The 19,763-nt window shown below is 38.9% G+C and overlaps 1 protein-coding gene and 1 long non-coding RNA gene across 3 annotated transcripts; one reads left to right on the top strand and one right to left on the bottom strand.

The window, feature by feature from the left end:
• The first annotated feature begins 11,478 nt into the window (after positions 1 to 11,478).
• Positions 11,479 to 15,552, top strand: LOC143414117 (uncharacterized). The gene is made up of 3 exons (XR_013094661.1): positions 11,479 to 11,521; positions 12,293 to 12,419; positions 15,430 to 15,552. It is a non-coding gene; the product is annotated as an uncharacterized LOC143414117 (long non-coding RNA).
• On the bottom strand, positions 14,376 to 19,116 carry LOC143414116 (serine/threonine-protein kinase pim-1-like). Of its 2 annotated transcripts, none has more exons than XM_076877796.1 (9): positions 19,006 to 19,116; positions 16,342 to 16,578; positions 16,091 to 16,216; positions 15,873 to 15,967; positions 15,687 to 15,734; positions 15,384 to 15,602; positions 15,114 to 15,294; positions 14,857 to 15,027; positions 14,376 to 14,767 (listed from the first exon to the last, which is right to left on the bottom strand). In XM_076877796.1, the coding sequence occupies exons 2-9, from the start codon at positions 16,388 to 16,390 to the stop codon at positions 14,676 to 14,678; spliced, it is 981 nt and encodes a 326-aa protein (XP_076733911.1). In that variant the 5' UTR covers positions 16,391 to 16,578; positions 19,006 to 19,116; the 3' UTR covers positions 14,376 to 14,675. The 2 variants fall into 2 exon arrangements, with proteins under 2 accessions (XP_076733911.1, XP_076733910.1); XM_076877795.1 differs by lacking the exon at positions 19,006 to 19,116 and adding an exon at positions 16,967 to 17,713.
• Between the last annotated feature and the right edge of the window lie 647 nt (positions 19,117 to 19,763).

Raw genomic sequence — 19,763 nt, 5'->3', positions numbered from 1 at the left:
GATGAGCCCGATCACAGTTGTGTCGTCCACAACTTAAAAATAGTGTTTCACGGGTGGGTGGGGGTGCAGTCGTGAGTGTATAGAGTGTATAGCAGGGGACTCAGCACACACGCCGGTGTTGAGGCTGAGTGCTGAGGACCGATGGGGGCCTACTTTAACTCTCTGTGAGCGGTCACTGAGGTAGTCCTTGATCCAGAGACGGGTGGAGTGAGGGAGGCTGAGGTCGTGTAGTTTGGTTACCAGCCTGGCAGGGACGATGGTGTTAAAAGCTGAACTAAAATCAATAAAAAGAAGCCTGATGTAACTGTCCTTTTGTTCTAAGTGAGTTAGGGTTGTATGGAGGGCTATGGCTATGGCATCCTCTGTTGATCTGTTCTTCCTGTATGCAAACTGGTGGGGATCAAATGTGGCTGGGAACCCTTGAATGATGCGAGTTCTGACCAGTTCCTCGAGACACTTTGAGATGACTGGAGTAAGAGCCACTGGCCAGAAATCGTTTAGGCACTGGATGGTAGTTTTCTGTGGAATGGGGATGATGGTAGAGGACTTCAGGCAGGATGGAACAGTGGTCTGTGTTAAGGACAGGTTGAATATTTTAATAAAGACCCCTGTGAGCTGGTCTGCACAGTCCTTTAGCACCCTAAAGTCGGGTCCTGGTTTTTTCTTGGAGTTTACTGTCCTTAGTACACGCCTCAAACCATCCTCCCCAACAGTTAAGATGTGGCTGGTGGATGTGAAGTAGCCACTTCTGGTGTTTTCTGTTCGAAGCAGGCGTAGAAGCAGTTCAACTTCTCTATAAGTGTAGCATCGCCATCCACGCCGTTGGTTCTGTGTTTGTAGTTGGTGATGTTGAGGACTGTCCTCCACACCTGTATTGAGTTATTACTGTGGAGATGATCCTGAATTTTGTTTTTATAGTCCAGCTTAGCCCGTCTGATGCCCCTTTTCAGGTTTACCCTAGCTCCACTGTACAGTTCCATGTCTCGCAACCTTTAGGCAGGGTTTTTTTCTTCAGCAGGGTCCTGACTTCCTCTTGTCATTCAAGGTTTTTGACTGGCATACACCCGGATACCTTTTTCAGTAGTGACAGTGCCTGTGCAATTCTTGAAGTAGGAGAATACGAATGTAGTAGTACGGAGGGTGTGTAAGCTGGCAGCTACGTGGTCCAACTGGCCCAGATGGGGTCTTAGTATGGCCCTGTATCCTTGCTTAATGTTGGAGTAGACTTTATCTAGCAGGTTATCCCCACATGTAGCACATTTCACATGCTGATGGAGCGCAGATTTAAGCCTACATGATTCAGGTCCCCCGCTATTATGTGAGTCCCATCTTGATATATGTTTAGCTGGGTCCTAATGGCACTATGTAGGAGGCTAAGAGCAGACATAGCATTAGCGTCTGGAGCTACATACACTGCAGTGATCAGAATCGCTGACGATAACTCCCAGCGGAGGAAAAAAGGTCTGCATTTAATGGTAAGGAACTCTAAGTCTGCTGAACAGTGGCTGTACGTGTCTTAGGGGTGTCCAAATTCATAGGCTGCATCCCCCTGAGGATCCTGGCCTTTGCGGTCTACGTGGGCTGGGTCCTCAGGAGGCTAGGTAGGCGGAAGTGAGCGGCTGTGAAATTGGACGGTCTAGCCTTCTCGATCTGTTCCCGCCCTTACTTCTGCGTATTTCCGGTCGCTAGCACCACAGTGCAAAAAAACGTTACAAAAATGGACCCAGAAATGTCGCCGGTAAGTTTTACACCTCAGGCTCATCAGAGACAATCATATCCAGGTAAAATAATTTTCATTACTCTACACACGTTTAGGAATTACTTGGCATGTTTCATGGATAATTCCAGTGACTGAATGACTGCCGGTCAATCAAAATATCTGAACCAAATCTCTTTGGAACTTATAGAAGAACATTTTCTATTTATTTCCTATTATTCATTTGATCGTTTAACTTATTTGTGTGCATAGAATGGCTGTAAAAATGTCACAAAGCTGAAAACAGGGTTGTTTCACAAAAAAGCTTAGTTACACAGATGAAGTGTAACTCTTTTCACAGAGTATTAGTATATTTTACCCAAACTTAATAATCAGAATAATGCTTTGATCTCAAATCATATCAAATCATACCTTTCTATTAAAACTGTTTTTGTTGTTCTCCACCTTTTCCTTAAACAGACAAGACCATTGTACTGCAGGATTAACCTGAGTGTCCCAGTCCTGGACCGTTTTTTAACCAGGAAGATGCAAGGCCTGATTTTCGGCTAAGCAGGGAGTCCCTGGCAGTGTTGCTAAATCTCCTGAACCAAGATCGGCGGCATGGTTGTGGTGCCACAATTGAGATCCTGGTGTTACTTTTCTGGTTGGCAAGTGGAGCATCATACAGGGTGGTCTCAAGAGTGTTTGGGGTGCCTTGTTCTACTGTCCACCACATCGTCCGCCGAGTCACAAAAGAGGTGGTGGCCATTCGCCACCATGTCATCCACAACCAAACGACCCCAGAGGACCTGGAGCTAGTGGGTTTGCAGGGCTGGCACGCCACAGAGCCTTTCTGAAAGCGGTGGGTGCAATCGATGGCTGCCACATCCACATCAGGTGTCCAAGCAACCCTGATGGTCAGTGCTATAGAAACAGGAAACTGTTTCCATCTGTCAATGGAAATTTGTACTTAGTAGTCAGTATAAGCTTTTAATGATACAGGGAGTGCAGAATTATTAGGAGAGTTGTATTTTTGAGGAATAATGTTATTATTGAACAACAACCATGTTCTCAATGAACCCAAAAAACTCATTAATATCAAAGCTGAATGTTTTTGGAAGTAGTTTTTAGTTTTAGCTATTTTAGGGGGATATCTGTGTGTGCAGGTGACTATTACTGTGCATAATTATTAGGCAACTTAACAAAACTTAACCCAAACCAGTACTCCACCTCCACCTTGCTGGCGTCTGAGTCGGACTGGAGCTCTCTGCCCTTTACCAATCCAGCCACGGGCCCATCCATCTGGCCCATCAAGACTCACTCTCATTTCATCAGTCCATAAAACCTTAGAAAAACCAGTCTTGAGATATTTCTTGGCCCAGTCTTGACGTTTCAGCTTGTGTGTCTTGTTCAGTGGTGGTCGTCTTTCAGCCTTTCTTACCTTGGCCATGTCTCTGAGTATTGCACACCTTGTGCTTTTGGGCACTCCAGTGATGTTGCAGCTCTGAAATATGGCCAAACTGGTGGCAAGTGGCATCTTGGCAGCTGCACGCTTGACTTTTCTCAGTTCATGGGCAGTTATTTTGCGCCTTGGTTTTTCCACACGCTTCTTGCGACCCTGTTGACTATTTTGAATGAAACGCTTGATTGTTCGATGATCACGCTTCAGAAGCTTTGCAATTTTGAGACTGCTGCATCCCTCTGCAAGATATCTCACTATTTTTGACTTTTCTGAGCCTGTCAAGTCCTTCTTTTGACCCATTTTGCCAAAGGAAAGGACGTTGCCTAATAATTATGCACACCTGATATAGGGTGTTGATGTCATTAGACCACACCCCTTCTCATTACAGAGATGCACATCACCTAATATGCTTAATTGGTAGTAGGCTTTCGAGCCTATACAGCTTGGAGTAAGACAACATGCATGAAGAGGATGATGTGGACAAAATACTCATTTGCCTAATAATTCTGCACTCCCTGTATTTCTAAATAATAATATTTAGACTCCAGGATACTAAAGAAACATGAAGGATACATTTTTGTTTTGTGCATTTCTGCAGTTCATTCACTTTAATTCTTGTCTTCATGTTTGAGTTTTGCAAGCTGGTGCCTTCTGTTGTCTTCTGTTGTTTTATGATGTATTTTATGTGACTTTTGCATGTTGGTGGTATATATGCTGTATATGTAGGTTATATGAATGTACCTTAAGATTTAATATTTTTGAAAATATGTACGTTACTTTTTATTTATTTAATGTTTCTCCTTGTTCACGATGACAGAGAGAAGTCTAAATATATTCAGCATTTACTAATAGTTACCATGTGCAGTTTTAATTTCTACTGCTTCCTCCTGAAGTGCCAAAAGTTCAGTGTCCCAAATTTATATTTGTCTGCCTCTGTCTGTCTTTTTTGTCATGAAGTTGTGTTGATGCTGTTGCACTTTATTGTTCTGTGAATGAATGTAAAGAAAGTTGGTGTTGAATGAGACCAATGTTGCTGTCTGATGTGAAATCTGGTTAAGAGTGGGACAAATGTGTAGCTGTTTTTCTGTTTCAAAATGGAAGTAAAAACCCTGTAAAAATAATCGGATCACTGTTTTCCTGTCTTTTACCATTGTTGGGCTGTGAAGGTCCAAAAATGTACTTATGATTTAGGGTTAAAGTAAGATTTTACATGTGGGAAAAGACAATAGAAATAGAATAGAAAAGAAGAAATAGAAAGAAATAAGAAATAAAGACAAAATTCAGATCCAAATCTTCTGTAAAAACCCTTTCACATTGAGTCCATGACATTTGTCTTTTGTTTTTAGTTGTTTTTCTGACTCACCTGTTTTAATGCAGCTGTTGACCGAAACCGTAATTTTGCAGGATGAATTTACTACTTTTATTTTTTTAATTCAAATTTGGCTTTCCCAATTTTTTCTGGTGAATAAAAAGTTCGGACCAAGTAGATGGTTTGGCAACTAGTGCACTAATAAGCTCCACTAAGATTTTCTTTGTATACAGGCTGTGATGAGCTCACATGTGCTACTATAGCTGCTCCTCTAAGGTTTACTGCTCTTTGTGGATTTAGACAGCAGAATTTAGTAGGATATAAGCAGATGTTACATGATGTATCATGGATGATTTACAGCCTGTGCAATATCACTGAATTTCTTCCAATCTGATACCAAATCAAATTCAGGGTGTTATTGACAATACTAAAACATAATGTGGTTGTAAAATCAAAACAAAAAGTAGTGTACTTAGTATACTTTCATAATGAATACAAGACATCAGACTATTTGTTCTTTAATTAAGAATTCATACAATAAATAAAAAAATACTTTGAATATACTGTGACTTTGTAATGATATCTAGCCTATATAATCCACTTTAAATGTTCTGCAACTTTGCCTGACAAAATCTAGGCCAATTGAATTGATTGAGTTGATCTTAGGGACATACATATTAGTCAAAGCTAATCTCATACAGCTAATTATTGTAGCATGTATTTATTTCATTACTTATTTCATAACCATATTTATTCATGTAAATTTGAACAAATGGGATTCTGTAAATCCCTGTCCTTTTAACACAGACACAAAAACCTAAGTCTAGACATAACTCACTTTCCAAAATTCATTAACAGTGCTACATGTCACCAACAGCTCCACCTTTTCTCTCTCTGTACCTGGATCTGCCTGCAGCACCAAAGGACTGTGCAAGCAACATGTGTCTCACCCTGGCAGCAAATGTCCATCTCCTCCTCTTCAGTTCACCTCATCATGAACTCGTCATCATTGGGGTGGCTGTGGCTCAGGAGGAGCAGGTCACAGGTGATAATTGTTGAGCTGTTTGAAACACTGAATTTGAAATTCTCTGCCACTTAAGAACAACGTCAACAGCGCCACCCCACTTTGACATATAAGTTAGTACCAACAGTGGCAGAGTGACCTCTGACCTACCATGGAGAAAATAAATTAGAGGCTGTGAAGGTTGTCTGAGTCAGAGGCAGAAAAAAAATGTTGGTTGACAGCCCATTGATTTATTCCTTTCTTCACAACTGTGGTTGAGCCAACTAATGAAAAATGAAACTAGAAAAGCTTTACAAGGAAACAAAACGCGGAAAACACATCTGCAACTTCAAGACAATCCTGAACTAAACTGAACTACTCAAAAAACAGTTTTGCACTGGGTGAAACCCCCTTTAATGGGGCCCCTGACAATAAAGCCACTATCAGAGATGGGCAGTAATGCGTTACTGTAATCGGATTACTTTTTTCAGGTAACGAGTAAAGTAAGGGATTACTATTGCAAAAACGGTAATTAGATTACCGTTACTTTCCCGTAGGAACGCTGCGTTACTGCGTTACTAAAACCGTGATTTTTTTGCGAGAATGTCTCATGACAGTGACGTAAGCGAGTGCAATGTTGGTGACAACAGCTGTGTGCAGATCAACAATGGATCATATATCGAGTGTGGAGAGAGTATGAGCGTGCAGCGTTTAAAGCATGGAAGTACTGACCTTACTTCCATAAAAAGTAACAAAAACATTAGCGTCCGTTGTGCGTGGGAAGAAAACTTCTTTTTACAGCGAAAAAAACCCTAAACTTCCAAGCAAGCACAGAGTGCGCTACCACGTAATGGGAAATTCACAGAGAAACTCGCGGATTCTTCCACTGACCGCAGCACACCTGCACCAGGGTAAACCTCCGCCTACCCCACTCCTGCTTTACAGGTGAAAATAGAGCAACAGGACCGCTAGTCTTTGATGTCATTTATTTTCTGCTGTGTTTTACTTGCATCTATTTGAAAGACTGAGTGTAAACACAAAAAATATTTTATTTTATGTGCTAGAATCTGCAGAAAATAGGTTTAAATATTAAACTAATTTCTTCCAGTCAGAGAATGTTGCATATAATTAAATTTTTGCTTGATGCATAAAGCTAAAACATTAAAACTAATAAAACAAGTTTTAAAAAGAGACTTTTCCATTTGATTACATTTTGTATGATGGATTATGCAGAAAAAGTAGAATTGGGCTGAAAGATCTATCGCTTTATCACCTATTCAGGTTGTAAATCGTTTTTAAAAAGTAACTAAGTAATTAATTAATTTTGAAAATAAGTAATCAGTAAAGTAACGGGATTACTTTTTGGAAGAAGTAATCGGTAATTAGTTACTGATTACTTTTTTCAAGTAACTTGACCAACACTGGCCACTATAGTCTGTTCACAATCATAACCTGGCCCAGGCTAGCTCTGGAGAGGAGATGCAGCTCCTGATTATATAGTGAGAGGCTCCTCCCACTGTCTGAAACAACAATGAAATATCAAATTAAGAGTAAACATAGGTTGTTTATAGTAGTGTTAAATCTGCCATTTAAATTTCTAATTATAATATAATAGTTAAACAATGGGAACATTAATATACATATATTTAGAAAATCCCCACACAACTGTAAATGTTTAAAATCAACAGATTCTTCAAACTCATACCACACTCCTGCTCCTTCATAACACTTGGTAACTTCCCTCCACGGAACTTTACCATAAAAGGAGTCCGAAAACCCAACTGGTTTGGCTGTTGCTATGTTTTTACCAGATGCAGACCAGGTGCAGTCTGGAGGAGAAGTGAGAAAGAAATTAGATGCAAATCTTAAAACTAGTATTTTAAGCAACTCTCTTCTTCACTTCAGGAGTAATGTGGCAGCAGTACACACAAAACGCTGCAGTATGCTTAGAGGTCACAGGCCAAAAAGATTCTTCCTCTTGTCAGCAGGGGGAGACAAAGATGCATAAGCTAAAATTTTCAGTAGCTGCATTTTTAACCAAAGACCAGTCATTTTACTTCTACTTACTAATAATCAAGTGTAGTGTTTTATAATGATACTGCTAATAAGCACTGTACTATGTTTCCGCACAACAATTTCAGTGTGTTCTTTTTTCTTTTCTGTCACTCCATGGAACAGCTCTTGAGGTCAGAATAGAAACTTTTTATTGTCTCACAAGTCGCTTCTGAATACTCTTAAAGGGTTTTTATGAATGTTTGACATGTAGTTATGGTTTTTATTGCTCTCGTTTATTTATTAGTTTTTATTCTACTCTGTTTACATTTGTAGTATTTCTATTTTTTCAAGCACTTTGTAACTTTGTTAAGAAAAATTTCATATCAAAAAGTTTTAAACTGGTGTAACAGGAAATGTCATCTCTAATATGTTTTTTTTTTTCAAGAAAATAAGTAATTATGTAAAATATAATTAAATAAGTAATTACATTTTGCAGTCATGCCTAGCAGGAGGAGCTTGTTAAATTAATACTTTTTCAACATTTTACTAAGGCAAAATAATAATAAAATCTGCTATTTACTTTATCTGTAATATTTCTCTAAATGTCATCATTTGTGTTCCAGATTTGTTTTATTTCTGTTCTAAAAAACAAACAAAGCTTTGTAAGGTTTAATGGGAACAAACTACAAAACTTCTGGAACACTATCATTTGGACAGGTGAGACCAAAGTGTTTTTTTCTGTCATGGAACAGTTCATGGAGGTCAGAACAGAAACTTCACTATTGCTTTACAAGTCACTTCATTTTTTTCATATTAAAAAACTTTAATGAATATTTGACATGTAGTTATGTTTTTAATTGCTCTTGTTTATTTATTATTTATCCTACTTGTTCTGTTTACATTGTGCTATGTATATTTTTACAAGCAAGAGAAAACAAATTATCTGCAAATAGATATTAAAACGCAATGGCCAATAAACCATCAACTGTCACCAACCCAACACAGGAGACACCACCTGAACTGGAATCTAGATTCAATAATCAAAAATGCAAAGTTGATGGCCAGTTGATGGCCAATAAACCATCAACTGTCACAGACACACCATCACCAACAACAGGACCCAGCTCCTGAACCTGAATCTAGGCCAAACAATCAAAATTGCAAAAATCTGTTTGTGTGCTTGTGTGAGTGCTGTATGGGGAGCCCAGATGACTCAGACACAGAAGATTCAAACCAAGGGCAACCTGCCATTTCACAGCAAAATGCGGTTGTGAGCATAGTAAACAATTCCTTTGGTGGCACTAATACCATTAATGTCGGGAATAAAAATACTGCCCGGAATATTCAAGTTAATATGGCTGAATGACTCATGCTTGTGCCTTAATTTTAAAAAGACCGTATCAATGTTTTTTAGTAAACCTAAAACAACCGTGGCTGCAGTAAAAGTCTGCTTGGGTGCACAAGAATTAATTAATGTTGAGGAATTTAAGTATTTGGGAGTGCTACTAGACTCTAAATTATCCTTTAAAAAACACATTAAAAAAGTAGTGAAAACTGTAAATGTTAATATACAGAACTTTAGACATATCCGCACATCATTAACAGACACAGCAGCGATTACATTCCTGCATTCTATGATACTGGCTCATATTGAATATTGTATTACAAGTTGGTCCTATATGAGCTCTGCTGCTATTGGGCCAATTGAAGTATGCTACAAAAGAGCATTGAAAATATTAGATAAAAAACCTTTTTCATATCACCATTGTCAAATTTTAGAAAAATACAAGTTTTTAAATTTTACTAATTTCAAATTATTTAAATCTGCCTGTCTAATATACAAAGTTATACATGGTCTGGCGCCTCCACCAATGAGTGATTTTATTAAACAAAAGTCTAGCAGTGTTGCCGGGTCTCGACTGACTCGAGCCACTGTTAGAGGTGATTGTGAACTGGCACTCAGGCGGACCACCTTTTCACAGAATGCTCTGTCATATCAGGGAGTGAGCTTCTGGAATAGTCTTCCACTGTCAGTGAGGGAAAGTACAAGTCTACCCATCTTTAAGAGTCACTTAAAAGGGCGGCTGAGGGACACACAGCCTGAGGGACACTTAGATATAAGTTTAAAATCCTCACCTTTACGTTTATGTCTCTACAAGGTGAGGCCCCCATCTATATCTCGGAGCTTCTCAAACCCTATTCTCCAAAGCAAACTCTTAGATCCACTGATAGTGGTCGTCTATCTATTCCACGGACTCGTCTGAAAACAAAGGGGGATCACGCTTTTCAAACCCTGGCTCCAATACTGTGGAACGGTTTACCCTCCTCACTACGGACCATCGACACGGTGGCCTCTTTTAAAAAACAGCTTAAAACTCATCTGTTTAGACAGGCATTTGGGTAATATGTTGTCTTATTTTATATTTATATTGTACTATTGCTTGTTTGATATGCTTTTATATTTCTTCTAATATTGTTCGTTTGACATGTTTTTATGTGAAGCACTTTGTAACAGCGTTTTTGTCTTAAAAAGTGCTATATAAATAAATTTTACTTACTTACTTACTTACTTACTACACACAAACATGTAATCATGTTTAATAATCATGTTTTATATTGGACGGGAAAAAGAGTTAGTGTATTACAAAAAGGGAAACAACTGTTAGTGCAATGGGTGAACGCAATCTCACGATGGTCAGGGCATGTACAATACTGGGGTTTGTGCAATATAATTGATGTGTTTCCGTTATTGTTATCTATACTGTCCTCTGTGTCCACTCTCCTTGTCATTGTTTGTTCTAGTATAATGTGATCACTGTTTTTGTCCTTGTCACATGACCTGTAAATAGTGTCTCTGTATGTTTTTACTAACTTGTGTTTAACACCAACCTGCCAGAGGGTCTGCAGATGGAAATTAGCCCAAGGCTATAATCTGGCATATTTACATTTGTTAAAATGTTCATTAATATGTATTGCCCCTCTTTCTATAAAAAATAAATAAATAAATAAAATATCTTTACCAAACTGCAGCTAGAGCTCCCTCCGGGTTGAATGTAGTTTGCTTGAATCCTAGAAAACTAATTGGATTTTAAATTGGCTCTTTTTAAATTGATCGAGTCACTTGACACTTACACCTTTGATAAAGTCTTGCGTGTGTCAGCTTCCTTTTTACAGATACAAAAATATGTAAATGTACTGATCTGAATTATAATATTTCTGACTGTCAAAATTTCCCAGATTCAAATCGAATTAAATTGAATCGAATCGATTCGGGACCTTGTGAATTGAATCGATTCTAGAAATCAGTGACAATACCCAGCCCTACTCAACACTGCCCCTAGCATCCTGGAGCACTTCTGTCGTCTTTTGTACGTGTTTTGGAGTTTTTACGTGCTTCTGAGTTTTTACGTGTTTTGATGTTTTTACGTGTTTTGGAGTTTTTACGTGTTTTGGAGTTTGTACGTGTTTTGGAGTTTGTACGTGCTTCAGAGTTTTTACGTGTTTTGGAGTTTGTACGTGTTTTGGAGTTTGTACGTGCTTCAGAGTTTTTACGTGTTTTGGAGTTTGTACGCTTTTTTGGAGTTTGTACGTGCTTTGTCTCTAGGGGTAACGTAAATATACTTTTATTTATTCACTCCACATGAAATTTAATAAATAAATCATATAATACAAAAAACAAATATTCACATTTCAACTTTTAACTATTTAAATTTTTCCTTTTAAACAAATTTAAAGTGAAACAACACAAAACACTGCAAACCACAACACAATTAAATATAAATTAAAATATGAAAACAAAAAGATGTACATTCTCTGTCATATGAGCCTGCATGAATAAACTTTCTGAATCCTTTATCATCCTCAACTAAAAATAGTTGTGGATGATTACTAGACCTTTCTAATGTGACGTTGTTGTCCCTGACTCTCTTTCTCTCTCTCTCCCTCCAGCTCTGTTCCTGTGCTACTGTGAGTGTAACTACTGCCCCTCCCCCCTCTGCCCAGCGCAAAGCACAAGGCTCGCATGCAGAGTGAAGCGGAAAAAGTGCGAGAGAAAGGGTGAGAGAAAGAAAAGAAAAAGAACACGGCTAGCGATAAGGAGCCGGCTCGTGTCGTTCACTTCAAAGACCCGGCTCTTAGAGCTGTTTCGTTCGCGACCGACACATCACTAATGTTTAATAGTTTTAGAACATTGGGCCTTGAGGATTGGAGCGGTTTTCCTCCTGCCCTCAGTTTGATTAAACCAGAATCACATCATATTTTCGGCGCTACACAGTAGTGAGATAAGTTTGTGGATGTTGTGTCCGCAGCTTCGGTTATCCTTTTAACCTCTCGCTGGTTAGCTAGCGTGAGCCATAAGCTAACAGCTAACCTGGTTAATGAAGCTAGAGTTCCACGCACATGTAAACACAGCTCGTCTCTGCTGCTTTAACTGTTAAATCAGAAGGCAATACTGCGGTTGACGGGGTTTATTATGTGAAATAGTAGCTTGTTTAGTTTAAACAGCCTAGGCGGCTAGCTTCTTGCGTCTCCCTCTCCTGGGGTTGGAAGGGGCACGTTTCCTCTTTTTTCAGCCACGCAGACCGAGCTGTTTGCGTTCTCTTGCCTTGCATACGTTCTTATTCTGAACTTAATCTGGAATTCATTGCATAGTGTTTGTGCGGGATATAAATGACAAGATGTCGTTTTTCAACAGATTTAGTAAAAAAACCATGTCCAGTGTGAATAAAACTTTCACGGCAATCATCTGCTGTATAGACAGCTTGGCAGTTTATACAGGACTATAATGCCCAGACATGATTCTTTTGAAAATCGTATATCTTTCCACAGGTCTCAACTTCATATATCACCTAGACACAGAGCTGGATGAGGCCAGCACAAATAGCGGCCTATCGGACGAAGATGACTTCTTTGGGTCCATGGGATCAGGAAAGTCAGAAGCTGGGGAGTTGGAGAGGTAAAATTTCCTCAGAAGTCAATGTGCCACATGAACCATTGCATTAATAATAAATTTATTAATGCTCTATATCAACAGTTACAGACTATATAGAACAACTTTATGGAGCTTTATGTTGGCAAAGTGCAGATCAGCTATTTTAGGGTTGCCGACCCCTGATCTATTGCATAGCTTTCCTCACATCAGGAAGCTGTCAATCAAAATCAATACAGCTCTTCCTGCATCTGGAGCTTGTGAAAGACTGTGCGAGACTCCTGTGCCTTAATTTTTTAATGTGTTTAGATATATTCTGTTTGAAAATACTAAAATTTGTATATTTACTTATTTTTGTTTTTATAATAGCTTTTATTTTTAAAAAGTAAAAAATATATCAGACCTTACAACCAGTTACTCAGTACTTGAGTAGTCTTTTCACCAACTACTTTTTTACTCTTATGTGAGTAATTTTTTGAATGACTACTTTTCACTTTTACTTGAGTAATAATATTGTAAAGTAATTCTACTCTTCCTTGAGTACAATTTTTGGATACTCAACCCACCTCTGGAAAACAGCACTAAGGAAAAGCAACAAACAGAAGAGATTTGTTTGGGTCACGAAACACAAGGAATGAACATTAGACCAGTGGAAATCTGTGCTTTGGTCTGATGAGTCCAAACTTGAGATCTTTGGGTCCACCTGCAACGTATTTGTGTGACACAGAAAAGGTGAACGGATGGTCTCTACATGCATGGTACCCACTGTGAAGCATGGAGGAGGTGTGATGGTGTCAAGTTCTTTGCTGATGACACTGTTGGAGATTTATGCAAAATTGAATCACACTGAACTAGCATGACTACCATAACTTTTGACTGGTAGTGTATATACACTCCTACCCTTCTTTCAACATCCAGTTTCCTGTGCCAGACCTTCTATTGATCCACTGAGGCAGACATGTAAAAAAACGTGAACTAAAGCACATTTCTATATATAACAGCCCGTTCTCACTCCCGAGGCGTAACATGTCGACGTTTTGTCACATCCCGCGGCGTTCCTGAGGAACGCGAAAGGAGACCTTCGGTGTTCTTATGGTACGCGGCGGGTTATGGCTGGAATCCAGTGCAATGACGCTCCCGCGGTAATAGACGTTCCAGCCCTGTATTCCAGCCCTAAACCTAACCTTATCCATAGCCCTGACCATAACCTTATTCCTGACCTTAACCAGGACTTTAATAATGTTAAATAGCGTGCTACTAAGCGATTTGAAGAAAAAGAGCAAACGTGTAGATTCAGTCCAGACGGTTCTCATATTTCCTCTTTTTTCCGAGGTCGTCATTTAGGAACGTGGTGGGTAGCCGAAAACGTAATATGGTGACGATTTGTCACCTAGCGTAAAATGTTACGCTTTGGGAGTGAGAACGTGTTGTATATAAACAGGACTTTAAATCTACATCAACAGCTACTTCAGAGGAAATTCTTCAATAAACTGCAACCAAAGGCTCAACTCAGAGGACAAAACCCAACCTGTTATAAACAGTGTGACAGCAAACTTTCTCTTGTGTAAAGTTACAAATAGAATTATCCACAGGAGCTTTTATACATAATGAAGTTATAATTCGTCCTGTAGAAATTATTTAAGCTATATAGTTCCCTTTGTGATAACTCTGCTATGAATGCCTCTCATTAATTTTTTTAATTTTAAAATCAGACAGCCCACTATGAGCAAACAACAGTGGGAAGGAAAAACTCCCTTCTTGAAGGAAAAAACCTCTGTGACTGTCTTTGTGCACACTTTAACCTGATTCAGTTTTCTTACTTGTCAAAATGCACCATGGGTAAAAAAAAAACCCCAAAACAAAACAATCTTTGAAATAGTAATGAAGGAGAATCCTCAGCAAAGATGAATTAAACAAGTTTTATTTTGATCAAATTTTACTTTAAGTAAAACACATCTTTATTTGATGACATTAAAATCATCAAATAAAGACAGTTTTGATGGAGCTCCTGACCCAGCCCAAGCTCTCTATGAAGACGAGGAAAAACTCCCCAGGGGGCCAGATCGATGGGAAGAAACCTCGGGAAAGCCCATTCAAAGAGAGATCCCCTTTCCTGGGATGGCTGGTGGGGGGGGGGTTACAGGAACTCCAAAAAAGCTAAATTTTTATTTATTTTTTAAGATTGACCCATTCTATCTATTCCTGTCCAACAGAAAAAAGAAAGGAAGTTACTACAATGTATCATACATATATGATAAGGTGTGAATTGTGCGTTTGTGTGTGTTATCTTAGCCAAGGGTGAAGCTGGAGCTCCTCCAGTGTTGGGCGCTTCTCCGGGACTGTAGTTAAACATGCGTCCAAGAAATTGCGGCATTCTTGAAAGAAAGAAAAGATCAAAAAGATGAAGATGATAGTTCTAGTGATCCAAGGCATCAGTGAATCTGGAAGTGTGAAGTTTTCTTACCTGTGGACAGACGCTTTTTGATGCTCAGTTTCTTTGTGAGGAACCTCTCTGTATTAAAGTCCCGTGCATGAAGCGCTTCATACAACACCACTCCCATTTGCCACACCGTGGTGGGTCCACACCTGTAGCAGCTCCTCCTGTACCACTCGGGAGGGGTGTGAAGAGGTGTGCCTAACAAACAGACCCAATTACAATTTCTTCTAAAACAAAAGACACAAATTGTTACATCTGTGAAAAGCAGGAGCAGAATATGTTACCATAGAAGATGCGATACAGAGATCGCTGCTTAACAAAGCAGCTCAGTCCAAAGTCAATGATGCGAACACGAGGCACATCTGAGCCGGTCTCAATCAGAATGTTTTCTCCCTTGATGTCTCGATGAAAGATGTGTTTATCCTCAAGTTCCTTTACAGCATCAACTAGTTGCTTCAGAATGACCTGAAAAAGATGAAAAACACAATAATGAGTTAATGCTTTTCTGCCTTGATTGAATGCTGTACAGTCTAAGGTTCTCCCAGTCAACCTACCTTGGCCTTGTCTTCTGTTAAAGTTCTTCCATTTTCTGCTTTGTAGTTTTGCAGGTCCACAGCGGGGACAGGTCTCTCCAGCACCAGGATCAGCTCTTTGCCAAGGTCGAACCACTCCAGCAAGGACACAGGTGCTGATATTCCCACTGACCCTTCTGCTTCACCTGCAAGTTTAACCATAATGGCCACTTCCACTGAGAGCTTCTTCCCGCTTTCATCCTGAAATATTACAACAAAGTGGATGATGAGGAACGCCGCATTCAATCCAGTAATGTAAAACTGATTCAAGTGTTGGACGCTTACCGCCACTTTGCAGTAGACTTTATTTTTGGGAATGTGTTTGATGGCAACCTAAAAGACACAGAGCATTGGTGAGCATTTCCTCAGTATGACATAATGAAAGGTGGAAACACAGCAGACGTCTCAGTTTACAATATTATCCATTATCTGCGTTACTGCCTGTCTTACTACCATCATCTGAACACTTACTGGAAAACGATCTTCTATCCGGTAGCCAGAAAACACTGCTCCGCAGCCTCCTTCTCCGAGCTGGTGCTCCTCCACATATCTGGCTTGGAATTCACCTGAACAGACAAAACAGCAAATCTTATTTTATTACAGCTGTGACACAAATTACTCTCCTCTGTAGCATAAATGTTCCTTTTGCCCTTCCGCTGAATATAAAACCCAAGCTGCTTGCTACTTACGTTTTTGGTCTGCCACTGATTTTTTGTCCTGGTCCACATTCCTTTTTTTTTTCTTGGGTGACTCTCTGTTGTCTCCCGTGGCCTTTCTTTTGCCATTTTTTGCGCACACCTGTTTGTTGTTCAAGTCTGGAGATGTGGAAAACACCAAAAGCACATCAGCTCACTGGATGATAGACACAAACACTAAACACCAATATCTTAAACCTAGCAACCACACTTAATCTACCCCCTTATTCAACTAATTAGCCTACCTTTACCAGAGTCCAACGAGGAGGATGCTTGCTCCTTGTCACCGCTCATATGATCAAGCAGTTTAGCCCTCTTTGCTTTCTTTGTTGTGCCCTCTCCATCTTGCACAACCTTGCGCTTTACTCCTTTGACCACATCTGAGCTGGTGGAAGGACCAGCCTGCTCAGCGACCCTCCTCCTTTTTATTGGGGTCTTCTTTTCAGGACTGGCCTTTCTTTTAGCAGTCCTGCTCTTACAATCTATAAACGACAACAACACAGTGGTGAAAAAGAGTCCCCGACATCAGGACTGGAAGCATTTTGATGGCAAAGAATTTGAAATTGCTTTTGCTTAAATTATTACAAGTTTATTCTTGGGATAAAAAAACTGACCAGTGCGAATTGATACTAGGTTTACTAAGTCTTAGATCTTGATGACACTTGTTGGTCTTTTTTTACTGTTGAGTCCAAGAGTAAACTTATTACATTATTTTACCAAAAGACCGGTAACCTTTCTTTGATTAGACATCTTGTATTAAAGCTATTTTCAATCAAACATATGATTCAATTGCTCTAAAAATGATTCACACAGTGTCAACATTTCTAGGATTTGTATTTTACCAGGATTTTATTTTATTATTTTACTTACCTTGATCTCCTGAATCTTTCTTATCGGCTGGAGTGGTAATTTTTCTTGTTTCCTTTTTCATTGTAATTTCGGAGAACTTTTAAAATTGAAAATGTAAACCGTAGTGAGTTAATATTGAGTTAATATTCCTTCAAATGTGCGCCTTTCAAATGCTTGACTTTTCTAACTGAATTCTGTAAGTGAGCTTTATAAGTAAACTCTGGAAACTACGGCAACACAACATAGAATCTTGCCTTTCAGTGACTTCACTGACTGCCAGTAGTTCAAAGTAGTTTACAGAAAAACACTCTGGCAGACAAAGCCATAATATTTCATATAATTCAATCATTTCATATCAATTAAACAGTTTCTTTCATTATCTTTCATCGTTTGTATAAAGACCTCATGTATGGATGACAGTATGAAGATTTGTGGTTGACCACACACTAATAAACACAGTGTCAGCTACATTGTCATCTGATTTAAAGTATTTATTATTGTACATTTAACCATCATGGTACGGAGTCTGTGACCCAGTGTTTTGTGTTTGTTGATTTATATTCATTGATTATTCTTATGTATGTTTTTGGTTCTCTTTATTGTTTTCTTCTTGTGTTATATTCTTAGGCTTTAGGTTTCTGTTACTTTGCCTTACCCCTGTGTCCCACGTGTCACGTCTAGTCATTCTTGTTTCCATGTTCCCCAATTTCTCCCCAGTTAGTCATGTCTCTGTGTCAACTCTGTGTCTTTGTAAAAGTCTCTTGTTTGCTGTTTTACTTTGATAGTCTTGTGTGCTATGTTAGTGTTTTCATGTCTGTGAAGGTTCTCAGTCATCCAGGTCATCGTAGTCTAAGGAGTTTGGAAAGAAAGAAGTCTCTTTCTAAGCTCCTTAGACTATGTTAGTGTTTTCAGTTTTCCTTCCCCATGGTCTTGTTGTTTGTGATTTCTCGCAGCTGTGCTCTCATCCTGTGTCTTATTCCCTCATTTATCCCTCTGTGTATTTAAGCCCATTGCCTTCCTCTGTTTGCTGTTGGGTTGTCTGTGTATCATCCATGACATTTCCCATGTTCCAGGTTATCATTTGTTGTGCTCCATGTCTCAGATCTTTAGTTTCTTTATACTTGCTTCTAGTTGCCTCCCTGTTTAGTTTTTGTTAGTTTAGTCTTTGTATTCCTGCATTTTTGTTTGTTGTTTTGTGCTGCCTCAATAAAAGGCATATTTTCAGTTTAAGTCCTCGTCAGCCTCTGCATTTGGGTCCAATCTCTCTTCACTCCACACATCTGCCAGAGCAGTCATGACATTAACTTTCTTATTATATCAAACGACAGACCAATGAAAGATAAAGGGATAAAAACAGAGTGTGTGTACTATCAAATATAACAAGTTTTTATAAAGGACAACAAATGATGTTTTGTCACAAGCTCCCAGTAAAGGTTTCTGTTAAGTATAAAAAACAGTTGTTCATCTCTTGTGTTAGGTGCTGTTTTTATGCTCGAATGATTCACAGGTCAGTGTTAAGTGGCTTAACTGATGTGAAAGATCAGGAACCCACAGAGTGTGTGCGTGACTATCTGGTTTCTTTTATTTAGAGCACAGAAATGTCCCTTTTTGGTCTAGAACCATGGTCTTTTCCTGGCAGCCAGCTTTCCAGATTATTCCACACTCTAGTGATGGGATTTCCGGCTCTTTTTAGAGAACCGGCTTTTTCGGCTCAGCTCACTAAAAAGAGCCGGCTCTTTCGGCTCGCACATGGCTCTTTAGGTTGTTTTGTTTGCTTTAATTAATTTATTATTAACAACAATATAAAATTATGCACAAAATGAATTACTAATGTAAAAAAAGTGGTTTTATTTATATATGTTTATATATAAATATATGCGGTACCCCCTAGATTCAAAGCACGTACAAACTACAAAACACATTTCTAGCGTTAACTGAACTTCCAAAACAGAGCTACTAGATCACTTAAATTACACAGTTGAAAGCATGTGTGTATTGTTTGTGTATTTATACACATGCACTCATATATATTCAAATAATTTAAAAAAATGTTCATTTACCTGTTACTACCACACACCAAATCCGGTCGCTGGTACTTGCTGGCTTGTGTAGCCAGTAGGTAACAAAAGCTCAACACTGCGCCTAGCATCCTGGAGCACTTCTGTTGTATTTTGTACGTGTTTTGGAGTTTTTTACGTGCTTCTGAGTTTTTACTTGTTTTGGTGTTTGTACGTGCTTCGGGGTTTGTATGTGCTTCAGAGTTCAGACGTGTTTTGAAGTTTGTACGTGCTTTGTCTCTAGGGGTAACGTAAATATACTTTTATTTATTCACTCCACATAAAATTTTATAAATAAATCATAAAATACAAAAAACAACTATTCACATTTCAAATTTTAACTATTTAAAATTTCAGCTTTTTTCTTTTAAACAAATTTAAAGTGAAACAACATAAAACACTGCAAACCACAACACAATTAAATATAAATTAAAATATGAAAACAAAAAGAACATGCACATTCTCTGTCATATGGGCCTGCATGAATAAACTTTCTGAATCCTTTATCATTCACAACTGAAAATAGTTGTGGATGATTACTATACTTCTCTAATGTGACGTTGTTGTCCCTGGCTCTTTCCCTCCTGCTCTGTTCCTGTGCTACTGCCAGTGTAACTACTGCCCCTCTCTTCCCAGCGCAAGCACAAGGCTCGCATGCTGAGTTAAGCGGAAAAAAGTGCGAGAGAGAGGGTGAGAGAAAGAAAAAAAAAACCCCACGGCTCGCGATAAGGAGCCGCCTCGCGTCTTTCACATCAAAGATT

This window comes from Maylandia zebra, linkage group LG19 (genome assembly GCF_041146795.1).
Source record: "Maylandia zebra isolate NMK-2024a linkage group LG19, Mzebra_GT3a, whole genome shotgun sequence".
In the NCBI taxonomy this organism is placed as follows: Eukaryota; Metazoa; Chordata; class Actinopteri; order Cichliformes; family Cichlidae; genus Maylandia; species Maylandia zebra.
This window is presented reverse-complemented; position numbering and strand designations above follow the sequence as displayed.